At 45.5% G+C, this 14,955-nt stretch overlaps 1 protein-coding gene across 4 annotated transcripts in view; it reads right to left on the reverse strand.

Annotated features, from left to right (window-relative positions):
* LOC129815146 (plexin-A2-like) overlaps positions 1-14,684 on the reverse strand; it is a 59,499-nt gene extending 44,815 nt beyond the window's left edge. For all 4 annotated transcript variants that reach the window (XR_008753398.1, XR_008753399.1, XM_055868576.1 and 1 more), the window contains exons 1-2: positions 14,197-14,684; positions 639-1,982 (exon numbers count right to left, since the gene is read on the reverse strand). Coding sequence is in view for 2 of the 4 variants with exons in the window: in XM_055868576.1 (XP_055724551.1) it covers positions 639-1,859 (1,221 nt within the window). In the remaining 2 variants the exon portion in view is untranslated. The remainder of the gene's footprint in view (positions 1-638; positions 1,983-14,196) is intronic.
* Between the last annotated feature and the right edge of the window lie 271 nt (positions 14,685-14,955).

Below are 14,955 nucleotides of genomic sequence, written 5' to 3' on the forward strand. Positions count from 1 at the left end.
GTAATGTGTGAGAGTTGCTGAATAACAACCTTGATGGATGTCCTTGTTACCTGTTTTTCTGAATGCTGAGATACTCCTATCATACTGACTAACAGAGAAAGAGAGACAGAGAGAGAAACAGAGAGAGAGAGAAGGCTGACTTCAATTTTGGACGTTTGAAAAGGTCCTGAGAACGCCTTCCTCTGCACTCACCAAAATGTTTTAAATAAATGACCCAGCACTGGCGCTTACTCAAGATGCTCGGAAGAGAAGCATGCTGCTCTGACCACTGCGCCACGTAGGGAGAGCCTAAACCTCTGAATGGAATCAAAACCGCATATAAAACTCCTCTGATTAGAATTATAAATGAATCTCCCCCGCTTACTTCTCTGTTGCTCTTGTGGAATATAAAAACGTTGAAGGACTCTGTAACTGGATTTCGGCTACCTTTCGGCCTATCAGCTACTGTTGGTGTAATCAAGGCTGTGGGGTAATCAAAAAGCTTTAAATATTCAATTATCTAAACTGTCACCTTCACTGTCTGAACAATGTGTCTGTATGCCACATCAGAGGAGCCAGTGCTGGTCAGCCCCTGGCTTGCTGGATGCTAATGAAGGGACTGGTTGCAAAGCCCTCTTCAGGTAGCTACAGGTACCTACCGCCTTGGTGCACTGCACATCCTTTCCCAGCAGCCAATGTAGTTCCAGGTTGCCCTCTCCCTGGTAGCAGGATTGCAGGCGCTCTTTGATGCGGGCGTTAATGTCTCGTATGGTAAAGATACACAGGGCTGAGTTGTCCAGGGGCTCATGGTACTGCTTCTGGCCCTTGGTGAACACAGCAAAGATGACGTCATCCTGGGCACTGATGTTGAGGGACCTGGCCAGTACTTTCCCTGCCTTGGACAGGTGGGCGCCCTGTAGGAGTCGATACTCCTCTCTCTTGTGTACACAGCCCACTGGCAGAGACACATAAGAGTGGAACTTCTTGTCCCCTTTGCAGAGGCGTATGATGCGACTTGTGTAGAACAGGTCACCTGGGGAACTGCCAGCAGGCATCCCATTCTCTGGGGTTTCTGGCTGCACGGTCAGGAAGTAGACAAAGTTCCCACTGGCGAAGCCGTAGATGTAGTAGATGTCAAACCGTGGCACCAGAGCTAGCGTGTCAGAGGGGATCTTAATGAGAGAGGATACAAAGTCAGTGTGGAGCTCGTAGTCCAGCATGGCAGATGACTCTGGGTCACGGGGCAGCTTACGACTGGAGATGGTAGGGAAGTAGTCCTGCTTCCCACCCACGGCTGTGCCGATGAACAGGGTGCCGTCCTGGCCCTGAGAGGAGGGCACAATGACCCCATACATGGTGCCTGTTTGGTTGACACTGGAGAGGTAGTGCTCTTTCTTGTGGGTGGGCTCCACCAGGATAAACAGGTCGTCCTGTCGCATTAGTTTACAGACGCCTTGGTAGAGGCTGCCACAGGCCAGCAGGCGGTTGTGGGAGTAGTCTATGAGCAACAGTTTGTTGATGTTGTCAGTGGAGGCCAGGGGCTCAGAGCAGGGCTGCACTATAAGAGGAGGGTAGCAGGCCTTGTTGTCGTACTCAGGTCCTGTGTCATGGGAGACCAGGAGGGTCAGGTTGGCAGATAGCTTGTAGATCCGGTTCACAGCACCAACATAGAGAGCGCCAGTGGTCTTGTGCACAATCAGGTGGTTCAGGGTCCATTCCCTTCTCTCTGACTGGAAGGTGTTGAGGGACTGGGACTGGCCTTGGCACATTGCTTGGGAGATGGGCATCAAGACCAACAGCCACCACGTCAGGGACCATGACTGCCCCTTAGTACCTCCGCTGTAAATGCATCCTATATCCAAACACGTCCCCATCCCCATAGGACTTCTAAGAGATGGCAAGTCCAGACTAAATGTCTAGTGCTGTAGGGCAGGAATGAATAAGACTGTTCTCAGTCAGGCTGCACTCTAGTTGATATCCGCAACAATGGTCTTCACATTATCCTGAAAGAGAAAATAAATGGTTTGTTTTAGACTTGAGATGACCTAGAATACTTTGAATGATTTAGAAACAAATCAAAGGCGTTATAATAAACATTTCATAAATCTTTAGCAAGGACTCATAAAATAGGGTTTTATTCATATAAGGTTTTGGTTCAAATAAATATATGAATAACCTCCCTCCAATTTTACATGGTTGACATTTTAACAAGTGTTTTCCATTATAAAAGACAGGGCTAAGAAGAGATACAGGCCAGAGACAGAACAAAATCACACTGATAAATAGCATCTTGAAATGGTTTCACCATTGTTGTTCCCTCCCACTCTGCTTTCTCAGACACAACATACATCAACAGAACATGTCATTCCAGTAATCACTTCACATGAGCAGTGTAGATCTCCATCCCCATTGCAATCAATACAGAGTGCTAGATTAGCAGGAGAGGTCTCTCTGCTTTCCCTATCTGCAGGGGCTCATTATCTCTCTGTGACGACCAGGGAGGTCTGTAGCCTATTACTTATACAAAGCAGTGACAAAAAGTGACTCTGTGCTTTACATACTGTTTAGACAGCGAATTAAATAGGATCCAAATGTATTAATTATGCTTACATATTTCCAGCTGCCTGTTTTCTTTCCTTCCCTCCCTCTTGTTCTCCTAAATGGTTAAATCCTCCAGGAATTAATCACTCTTTCCAGGACGGCTGACATTCCTAAATTAATCAGGCCTTTTGGCGGTGAATCATTAAGGATTCAGAGTCGGACAGCATCAACCCTTTCATTTCCCCTTTTAACTTCATTAGCATATTTTACTTCAACCAGGGGACAAACAATGCCCCTAGAATACTACATGGAATGGATGGATGGATGGATGGATGGATGGATGGATGGATGGATGGATGGATGGATGAGTGGATTAGAGAAAGGAGAGTGAAAGCCTTGTAAAAAAAAATCTTTATTCATGACTTTCTTTCTTTTCACAATCTATTCATCATGTGCTGTATGCTTTGAGTTTGCATCTGTCTAAATAAATAAAAATCTCACACCGATGAGATGACCTTGTTAGTAAATTTGGACCTGGAGAACAAATTGCACTTTTACCTTTTTTATATGAGTCCTTATTAATCTATGGTAGGGAACATTGATCACAATGAGGTAGAATTGTTGGCTTCATACATGCACTCACTTCATCCCAGTCCATTATAGTAGTAATAAAAGTGCCATGCGAGGAGGAGAGGACTGTAAATTAGGAGCCCACATCTGCGTGCACCCGCTTCTTTTGTCTGAGTCCCAGCAGCTCTAGAGACTTAGCCAAGCTGTCTCTCTAAGGCTGTGGAGCCGCCACACGCCACATGCTCTGCCCTGTCTGATGCCAGACCAATAGCTCTCTACTGTAGCCTCACTGCTTCACAGAACATTCAACTTCCCAGTGGAATGGTACGGAAGCCTCTGACCAGCTCAAAGCCTTTAGCTCGGAGACATTTACATTTACATTTTACATTTAAGTCATTTAGCAGACGCTCTTATCCAGAGCGACTTACAAATTGGTGCATTCACCTAATGACATCCAGTGGAACAGCCACTTTACAATAGTGCATCTAAATCTTTTAAGGGGGGGGGGGGGCAGAAGGATTGCTTTATCCTATCCTAGGTATTCCTTGAAGAGGTGGGGTTTCAGGTGTCTCCGGAAGGTGGTGATTGACTCCGCTGTCCTGGCGTCGTGAGGGAGTTTGTTCCACCATTGGGGTGCCAGAGCAGCGAACAGTTTTGACTGGGCTGAGCGGGAACTGTACTTCCTCAGTGGTAGGGAGGCGAGCAGGCCAGAGGTGGATGAACGCAGTGCCCTTGTTTGGGTGTAGGGCCTGATCAGAGCCTGAAGGTACTGAGGTGCCGTTCCCCTCACAGCTCCGTAGGCAAGCACCATGGTCTTGTAGCGGATGCGAGCTTCAACTGGAAGCCAGTGGAGAGAGCGGAGGAGCGGGGTGACGTGAGAGAACTTGGGAAGGTTGAACACCAGACGGGCTGCGGCGTTCTGGATGAGTTGTAGGGGTTTGATGGCACAGGCAGGGAGCCCAGCCAACAGCGAGTTGCAGTAATCCAGACGGGAGATGACAAGTGCCTGGATTAGGACCTGCGCCGCTTCCTGTGTGAGGCAGGGTCGTACTCTGCGGATGTTGTAGAGCATGAACCTACAGGAACGGGCCACCGCCTTGATGTTAGTTGAGAACGACAGGGTGTTGTCCAGGATCACGCCAAGGTTCTTAGCGCTCTGGGAGGAGGACACAATGGAGTTGTCAACCGTGATGGCGAGATCATGGAACGGGCAGTCCTTCCCCGGGAGGAAGAGCAGCTCCGTCTTGCCGAGGTTCAGCTTGAGGTGGTGATCCGTCATCCACACTGATATGTCTGCCAGACATGCAGAGATGCGATTCGCCACCTGGTCATCAGAAGGGGGAAAGGAGAAGATTAGTTGTGTGTCGTCTGCATAGCAATGATAGGAGAGACCGTGTGAGGTTATGACAGAGCCAAGTGACTTGGTGTATAGCGAGAATAGGAGAGGGCCTAGAACAGAGCCCTGGGGGACACCAGTGGTGAGAGCGCGTGGTGAGGAGACAGATTCTCGCCACGCCACCTGGTAGGAGCGACCTGTCAGGTAGGACGCAATCCAAGCGTGGGCCGCGCCGGAGATGCCCAACTCGGAGAGGGTGGAGAGGAGGATCTGATGGTTCACAGTATCGAAGGCAGCCGATAGGTCTAGAAGGATGAGAGCAGAGGAAAGAGAGTTAGCTTTAGCAGTGCGGAGCGCCTCCGTGATACAGAGAAGAGCAGTCTCAGTTGAGTGACTAGTCTTGAAACCTGACTGATTTGGATCAAGAAGGTCATTCTGAGAGAGATAGCAGGAGAGCTGGCCAAGGACGGCACGTTCAAGAGTTTTGGAGAGAAAAGAAAGAAGGGATACTGGTCTGTAGTTATTGACATCGGAGGGATCGAGTGTAGGTTTTTTCAGAAGGGGTGCAACTCTCGCTCTCTTGAAGACGGAAGGGACGTAGCCAGCGGTCAGGGATGAGTTGATGAGCGAGGTGAGGTAAGGGAGAAGGTCTCCGGAAATGGTCTGGAGAAGAGAGGAGGGGATAGGGTCAAGCGGGCAGGTTGTTGGGCGGCCGGCCGTCACAAGACGCGAGATTTCATCTGGAGAGAGAGGAGAGAAAGAGGTCAAAGCACAGGGTAGGGCAGTGTGAGCAGAACCAGCGGTGTCGTTTGACTTAGCAAACGAGGATCGGATGTCGTCGACCTTCTTTTCAAAATGGTTGACGAAGTCGTCTGCAGAGAGGGAGGAGGGGGGGGGGAGGGGGAGGAGGATTCAGGAGGGAGGAGAAGGTGGCAAAGAGCTTCCTAGGGTTAGAGGCAGATGCTTGGAATTTAGAGTGGTAGAAAGTGGCTTTAGCAGCAGAGACAGAAGAGGAAAATGTAGAGAGGAGGGAGTGAAAGGATGCCAGGTCCGCAGGGAGGCGAGTTTTCCTCCATTTCCGCTCGGCTGCCCGGAGCCCTGTTCTGTGAGCTCGCAATGAGTCGTCGAGCCACGGAGCGGGAGGGGAGGACCGAGCCGGCCTGGAGGATAGGGGACATAGAGAGTCAAAGGATGCAGAAAGGGAGGAGAGGAGGGTTGAGGAGGCAGAATCAGGAGATAGGTTGGAGAAGGTTTGGGCAGAGGGAAGAGATGATAGGATGGAAGAGGAGAGAGTAGCGGGGGAGAGAGAGCGAAGGTTGGGACGGCGCGATACCATCCGAGTAGGGGCAGTGTGGGAAGTGTTGGATGAGAGCGAGAGGGAAAAGGATACAAGGTAGTGGTCGGAGACTTAGAGGGGAGTTGCAATGAGGTTAGTGGAAGAACAGCATCTAGTAAAGATGAGGTCAAGCGTATTGCCTGCCTTGTGAGTAGGGGGGGAAGGTGAGAGGGTGAGGTCAAAAGAGGAGAGGAGTGGAAAGAAGGAGGCGGAGAGGAATGAGTCAAAGGTAGACATGGGGAGGTTAAAGTCACCCAGAACTGTGAGAGGTGAGCCGTCCTCAGGAAAGGAGCTTATCAAGGCATCAAGCTCATTGATGAACTCTCCAAGGGAACCTGGAGGGCGATAAATGATAAGGATGTTAAGCTTGAAAGGGCTGGTAACTGTGACAGCATGGAATTCAAAGGAGGCGATAGACAGATGGGTAAGGGGAGAAAGAGAGAATGACCACTTGGGAGAGATGAGGATCCCGGTGCCACCACCCCGCTGACCAGAAGCTCTCGGGGTGTGCGAGAACACGAGACAATTGCCTTCTCTGTACCAGGTCCCCTTAAGATAGGAAAAAAGATAATTTACCTCAATGAGACTTCCTGTTTAGAATAAAGTTTAAATAAAAATGGTAATTTGTGTCCTCGCAGTGAACAGCAGTGGCCATGGCTACACTCTATTGCTAACTAATAACAGGGTGTCCGGCAGGGTGTGTTGTGTAGGAGCCAGGGATGGAGAGGACAGACAGAACTGGAGGACTGACACGGTGGTGTCTGGGTTTTCTCCAGCTCCACTCCAGCATCTCCTCTCCATCTGTCCCTCCCTCAAAGACGTCAGGGGGGAAATCACTGGAGTGTCCCTGTTTCCTCTTGTCCCTTTGGCAGGCAGACACTGTGTATTCTCTCCCTGTTCTCTACAACATACAACATATATCCAATTATATACTCACTCTCAAACTGATGACAATTATACACTGGGTGTACAAAACATTAGGCACACCTGCTCTTTCCATGACAAAGACTGACCAGGTGAATCCAGGTGAACGCTATGATCCCTTGTCAATTGTTAAATCCAAATCCAATTTTTAAGCCTTGAGACAATTGCGACATGGATTGTGTATGTGTGCCATTCAGAGGGTCAATGGGCAAGACAAACAATGTAAGTATCTTTGAATGATGTATGGTAGTAGGTGCCATGTGCACTGGTTTGTGTCAAGAACTGCAATCAATACTGCTGGGTTTTTCCGGTTCAACAGTTTCCCATGTGTATCAAGAATGGTCCACCACCGAAAGAACATCCAGCCATCTTGACACAACTTTGGTAAGCATTGTAGTCAACATTGGCCAGCATCCCTGTGGAACGCTTTAGACACCTTGGAGATATCCATGCCCCAACAAATTAAGGCTGTTCTGAGGGCAAAATGGGGTCGGGGACACAACTCAATATTAGGAAGGTGTTTTATGCACTATGTACATACTGTCACCGGCATTGCTGCCCTGTTATGTTGTCATCCTGTCATCGTGCAGTTATTTGGTTGTAATACATGTCAGCTACAAATTTAAGGCTGGATGTTAGAAGGAAAATGTCAAAACTCTCTATATCCAGATAAAAAAGAAAATGTGTCATTGCCCTGGCAGGTTGTACTGTGCAGGATCCACATAACAGTTCAATCCTGTGGCCCCTGGGAGGGAGAGCAAGAGATGCTAACTCCTGACAATGCCTTTCTCACATCTACATGATGTACACTCTGAACAGGGTTGGAAAATTCCAGATTTTCTGGAAAACCAGGGAATTGATTGACATTTTGGAACCCTAACTCTGAGACTTTCCTGATCTAGTTTCTATTCTGATATAATAACATACTGTATTCAGTTGGTCTTTGTAGTGAAATATAATAAATAACCTTAGCCTAGTGAGTCACTGGGCCCTGCTACAGGATTCACACACAGGTGTGAGTCGTAGCTCTGTTTTATGATGGCTTCAGGGCAATCTGGTTTGTCTCTATGCAGCATTTAATTGTTGTACATGCAGAGTGAATTCCATTAACAGGTTCCGCAAGCAAATGGATTGTCACTAATCATTTTTATCCCCCCAGGAGTACACCCCATTTCAAACTCTATATTAAGCTCCCAGTTTACAATATCATGGGAGACCACCTTGAGTTGCTGTGTTCAGTGGTTTGGGAAATCCAATATTTTATTCTAAATCATTCCAATACAAAATCATATGACAAACTTCAGTGTTATGAACCTCAACATAATTTGCTTTAAGATGTTAGTTGCGCCTCAAGTGTTGTGCCTGTCTCTGTGCAAAATGATAGGTAATCCCTCAATTTTAGTTCCGCAATACAGAGACCTACAGAGGTGAATTCAGTGTTGTGAAGATCAAGTTAAACATAACAAGGTGGGCGAGAAGCAGGAAGCAACAGCAGCCTATCTATTTATTTTCTTCTCGATTCAGTCTCGTCTGAGGCGTGCAGTAATGCTGCTCTGTTTACCCTAGATTATAGAGACAGCATCTTGCTGGTTGCAGCCCTCCCTGCTGAATACACTGCCTCGTCAGTCAGATACGCTCCTGCCAACCCCAGCCTCAGCCCCAGACGTGACTCATTCACACAAACTCATAGAAGAACATGCTCAGGCCTCTGGCTACGGTGGCGGGCACCAATCTGAGTCAAAATTTCATGCCACCATTTTTTATTTGACCTTAAGACCCCCGCCAAGATCCACAGGGCTGTGCCTATGTTTTCAGCTTTGGGGTGACATTCTGGCATAAACTCTGCAGTGTCTTATGTGTGATGCGTTCCATTTGCAGCAGCCTTTGAGGCTCCTGCTGGGCACAGGCTGATAACATGTGAGAAGATTGGAATCAGACAGACTCTGACACCATCTTTCAGGCTGCAGGACAGACACAATGTTCTCACACTGAGTCAACAATAGCGTTGTGTTATTACATCAGATGTGATGAAAATTGTGTGTCTTGTGGCCTAGTCTGATCAGGCTGGACAAAACAGAGTAATAACACAGGTTGGAGGCACAGGAGTGTACAGATATAGAATCTTCATTTGACCAATATTTTCACAGCAAAATGATCTTGCAGCAACAGGATTTGAACAGGTTTAGGCCTTAATGTTGCTTGGTCGATGGTTAGGCTATTAGCTGGTCAAAGGTAGGCTACATGAAAAGTATGTTATGTAAAAGTATGTTATGTAAATCATGAAACTCTTCTGCATATTTTAGCAACAAGGACAAACAAAAGAGTGATCAAATTAACATCGGTATGTGATCTGGTCATATCAAACCTGCACTGCCTCCAGAGAATTGCTCAACATCAATGTTCCCCACTTCTAGGTTTTAGGGTGGAATATCAGGGGCGTTGACAAAAACTTTACAAAGCCATATACCCATAAAGATATCTTCATTCCTTCTATGAGCTTGTCAATGCATTCTGTTGGATATATTGTCATGTGCCACACTTCTAGGTTAGTCACAATGGGACACTGCAAAAATGTCTCACACTCAAAATGGCACTCATTTAATCATTGGCTAAATCACAAGGCCTGATGGGATACCTTTGCCGTGGTGTCTGCCACAAATCCATGTGGATGAGTCATGGGGGGAGGGGAGAATTGTACACGTCACACATGAATGAACTGGGAGGGCGCCAGCCCCAACAGAACTTGACTTCCAAATGAATAAATGAAAGCAATTAGTAGATCTGTTTACAATGATGCGGAGACAGAAGTAGGTCATACGTGGTGGAGATGGGGGGAGAGCGAGCCAGAGCCGGAGGCTGACACTGGTACCTACAGTGAGGGGAAGAGGAATTAGGACATGAAAATGCCTTCTTTGTTAACGATGACTTTTAAACGAATGTCAGATTTAATCACATGGGACCTGTGGGGTTTATGGTAAAATAAATGTTTTGTGATCACTCCTCCGTGTCTTATTTGTGGTCTCATTGGAGGGCCAGGCCCGGGGCTATAGATTCTGCTTTTATTGGTCTTCTTACAAACCCACATTCGGCTCTAAAATGGCTATAATGACACATGGATGTTCATTTAAACCACTCAATACTGTGATTATTGGATAGGCATACAAGCAGTGAATTCTACCATTTAGTGACCATATCCCTCTTCAAATAAATTCAGGCTGTTCATAATTGTATTTGATAGCATAGTTTGTTGGATTGTTTGTTAACACATAAAATCATTTTTATATCAATTGTGTTGTTCAGTGAACAATTCTCAGATTGCTAGCTTTAGAGACCAAGCATTAAGAATGATGGCAGGGTAGCAGAGGACATCTATGGGGAACCATAAAACAGCACTCTATCAATCTAGAATGTTATGCTCATAAAAACCACAGGGTGGTGAACCAAGGTTGGAGAAAGGAATCTCTGCAAGCATATTGCCAAAACACAATCAGTGACCTCTGACAATGCATGGCATTATGCACAGCGATAAAATAGACATTTCTGCAACACTGCAGAATTCTGGGTCCGTATGGAAATATAGAGCATCCCAATATTGCCATAGTCAGATTCATTCATAAATTAACTTCCCTGGGCTCTGTCTTCCGTACCTTTCACTGTAGATCTCTACTGGCTAATGGTGACTTGAAACAGGCTTTTGAATCAGGGTGTGCTCATGTTGTATGTACTGTATGATAACAATCAAAGGGGGAAGTCAAAGTGACCTGTGCAGCCCAAGTTCAATACCAGGTCTTCTAGAATTCAGCATTCAGTGAAAGACAGAGACCCACTATGTTCTGCTGTAGCCAGAGCACGTCTGTACGCTGCTACGACACGCCCATTGGTAGTGACTAGAAAAAGAACAAGGAGAAGAGTAAGGCTACGAGTGCACTGTTGGCATAACAGCTGATGGGAATGTGGAATAAGGCCAGGGAAATACAAGCTCTCTTCTCCAGTGTGATTGGGACAGGGACAAGGAACAACTATAGAGTTCTGTTTGGATGTGTTCCCTCAGCTAGATACTCAGACAGTTTTGTGCTGGTACAATATGACAGTCCGTTTCTGCCATGAGTTTTGCTATCGTATTGCTTACGACATCCTACAGTTATTGTAACTGTCCCTGTAGATCAGGTATGACTGTATAGTTTGCTATACTGTGTAAGGTTTGTTGGCATCAATCCTTCAGGATAGAAAAGTGAAACATAGCAGTGCAGATGTTGCTCTCTCAACTGATAGACAATAGACTTCCATATACAAAGTAGGCTTCCAAGTACAGAATACAGCATATGAGGAGGAAATAACATACACAATAGAACGAAACACATGAAGCGCAAATTCACACATGCACACACACCCTTATATGGACATGCACACAAAGCCAATAATAACTGATTCAGACCAAGCCTGTATGTTTCCTCAGTTTCCCTCAACTGGCCCATATGGCTGTGTAGGGAGGAGGACGCCAATGATGGAGGTAGCTGGCACGAATAATTACGATCAAAGATTTACAGAGCATCTGCTACCTTCACTGCTGACAAAAATCGCTGGAAGCCCAGAGAGAAACACAGCAAACAGGGAAGAGGAGGAGAGACAATTCATGCTGTCTACTATTCACAACTTCCTCTCTGGAGTCTCCGGTGCACCGGCAGCCCCCATTCTAGATTTAATCCTAAGTGTAAATAAGGCCAAGGAGGTGGCTCACACAGAGCTCTGCAAATAAAAGCATCAGCCTAGCTTCTTCCCATGGTATGGAGGGTCCATCCTGCCCCTACCTTGAAACGCTGCACTAATGCCTGAGTCAAGGGCATGGTACAGGGAATAAAAGCATTGAGACTGACTTTGCTGCACAAATCACGTTCCCCTATATACGGAATTGCTTCCTCCTCACATTACATGTCTGACACTGTCAAATTCCCTCCTAGAGTCCTGTATATCTCTTTATCTCTGCTCTTATCTCTTAGTTCTCAACCCTGCTCATCTATTCAATCTCCTGTCATTGGTCTCGTTCTCTCACTAATTCATCAGTGTGTCTCACTTAATATCTAAAATGCTCACCCATTTACACTGGCACAATGCCATCACAAAGTGCCAGAGATTACAAATCAACATGGAAGTAGCCTGTAAGAGATCATCCAATACAATAGCACTATGACAGCAGCATTTGACAATAGTGATAACAATCTGGAGGCATTGTGCCATATTGCAAGATAGCAATCCCTGCATGCAGTGTACTGCCAAAGGAACCATATGGCAGGTGAGCTCCCTGTTTCCCTCCAACTGTATCTCTCCTCCCACACTCTCCACTACTTTGAATATACATGTGCAGTCGTTTTACCTCAATGTTGGCTCAGGCTCTAAATAAACAGGTGCTTGAGGGAGGACTGAGGAGAGAAGAGAAGAGGGAGCACAACAGCTACAAGAAATGGTTGTTCATTTGGGGGATTTTATTTATCTTTCTTACTCTCATACTCTCTCTCCCTGCCTTTCTTTGTGACGCTCCCTCTTTCACATATGCTCTTCTCCTCAGGCTGTAGCATCTAAGAAGTTGTGTTTAATCAGTGTCTCCGTGGGCAACGGGGGAGTTTCCAGCTCTGGGTAGTGAGCTGCTGTGCAGTCACACACCGTGTAATTGTTTTACATACACTAATTTGCCTGACTTACTACTGCAACTAGAGTACAGGGCATTGCCGCTGACCCACATTGCTCCTGATGATGTTTTGATCACACAACAACCATAGCTATATAATGTCAACATTTGATCAGGCTATCACTCCACGCTAAATATATCTCATATGTGAGTGAACTGCATTCTTTTATCTATATTCTTTGTTTAAATTAATAATCCTTCCCAAAGGGGGATCATGTCACCTCGGTAAAGAACACACTAGGCAGTGCTGCAACATTGAATCTAAAGATATGAAGGGAACTCATGACTGATGAAAGGCAATGAAAACGAAAGAGTCCATGACAGATATTACATATTATCTAATCAGTAGATTACAGAAAGTCTAATTTAATCAATACATTACAGAAAGTCTAATTTAATCAATACATTACAGAAAGTCTAATTTAATCAATACATTACAGAAAGTTGTGCTGCAGCAAAATAGCACTCTGTTTGCCATTGGCACTTGCAAATAAATATATAGAGAAATACAGTAATGGAAGCAATTCTGAGTCACCTCCAAAGGAAAATGCAATCTCATTATATTACAGTGTAGCAATAAAAAATGAACAAAAATAAAGACCCATTTAAATTCTAAATTTAGCAAGCAACTGATAAAGTAGCGGCCTGGCATTAGTGAGCAAACAGAGAGAGGCCAATCTCCCTCTCTGTGAGAAGCTTTATAGCTCTGGTGGGACCATCTGAATAAATTCAGTCCAACTGGCCAGTGAGATAAGCAGGAACACAGAGAGCCCTGGGTCCATCTGGTTTGCTTGACTGGGAGAGTCTAAAAGGCACCAAATCCAATACCTCTCCCAAATACACACACACAGAACAAAGATGAGATGAGCTTGGTAAACATCATTGTGGAAGTTTGCACTGCGGCTGCATCTACTCTGGCTGTTTAGGCTCCAGCTCTTCTCCGCTTTGCACTTTGTCTCCATCAACCCAATGATTCTGCTCTCACTCCTGTGCCAAGGCTGGCTATGTGTACCGAAGCTACAGTAAACAACATACAACTACAGATAATGGCCAAACACCTCTCAACAGGATTAGATAACTCTCTCCACAGCTGGTTTGGTCGTACCTGATGCCTTTATCTCTATGAGGATGCACATTTTGATGTATGCCCTTTAAGGATGATGATGAGTATGATGATTTTATTTATTTGTATTTAACCTTTATTTAACTAGGCAAGTCAGTTAAGAACAAATTCGTATTTACAATGATGTCTCATGAAAGGATATTTAGGTTGTGTGTGCTGCTGCTGCCTAAACCCAGAATCCCTGACAGTTGGCAATCAAGTAAAGTGCCTGCCTCAAAAACCCATTTCCCACAGAGGTCTTATCTTGGTGTTCTCATGATCATACCAGATGATGCCACTATAGAGAAATCTGTCCATGGTTGTGCAGTACCACTAAAGAGCGACTCCATAGAGAATTTATCAGAATCTGAGATATTCCAGATAGTCAGATACGTTATATCCATATAAATAAGTCATGAAGCATATGCGTGCTGCGTGCGTTATGTGCCCATCAGCTGCTCACTGTCTGGGAAAACGAGATGATATCACAGTAGCCTATAATTCAATTCAACATGACATCTACGGAATTGTTACCATTTGAATAGCCTACACCCTGAAATAATATACCGGTATGTAAATACATTTCGAACAATAAGAATGTACCGGTAGCTCATTTATTTTGGACGCGCGCTTGTCATTTCAATGCGCCCTGGTCGCGTAAAGTAACACAACTTTGCAATTTCGTCCTCATGGGTTGCAATTATCAATCTTAGTATTGTACTCACCTTGAGGAGTAGAAAGTCTCAGTCATGATGTGTCTAGTGTGTTGAATGAATAAAGGATCTGCTGAATTCAGTGTCCTTCCTTTGGGGTTGGAAAATGCCCCACAATGGCACAGTCAGCTGTGATGCGCGCAATGTCCATATACCGAGAAAAAAACGTTGAGGATGCGACAATTTTGATTCTCATGTATCACGCTGAAACAGTTCTCTCATTTGATCAATGGACATTTAGCCTACGTGTTTTCTAAACTCGCAACCCCAATTGCACATTTCAAAAGACTCTTCACGTTTCCATTCGGTGTTTGAATGCCGGTGGTATGCTTCAAGACAGGACTCTCATCAGTTAACTTTCATCTCACGTACAGTGTGTGCGGATTGAACCAAACCTCCCTCGCGTCATCCTTTCGCGAGGGCTCAGTGCAATATTTTTTCGGGAGACAGTGAGCGTTGGCTTCATCGACAAGTCTGTCCACACGACCGAGTCATTTCATGCTCTCACATTCACATACTGTGCTCAGTTGCATTGCGTGTTTTACTTCATGCGTATAGTGACAAAAGCTAGAAAGACTGCAATTACAGAATCAATCAATACATTTCATATTTCTTTGTTTCTTGTTCTCAAGTGTGTCTATCGAGGATAAACTGGAGGGGAGGGGTGTGTGAATTATTTTAATATCAGAGCAAGTTCGAATATATATGTTTTTACTGCATTCTCTATATGGAGATGTAAATGTCACATTTCCCTTTAAAACACTGACATCT

Source organism: Salvelinus fontinalis, chromosome 18 (genome assembly GCF_029448725.1).
Source record: "Salvelinus fontinalis isolate EN_2023a chromosome 18, ASM2944872v1, whole genome shotgun sequence".
Lineage (NCBI taxonomy): Eukaryota > Metazoa > Chordata > Actinopteri > Salmoniformes > Salmonidae > Salvelinus > Salvelinus fontinalis.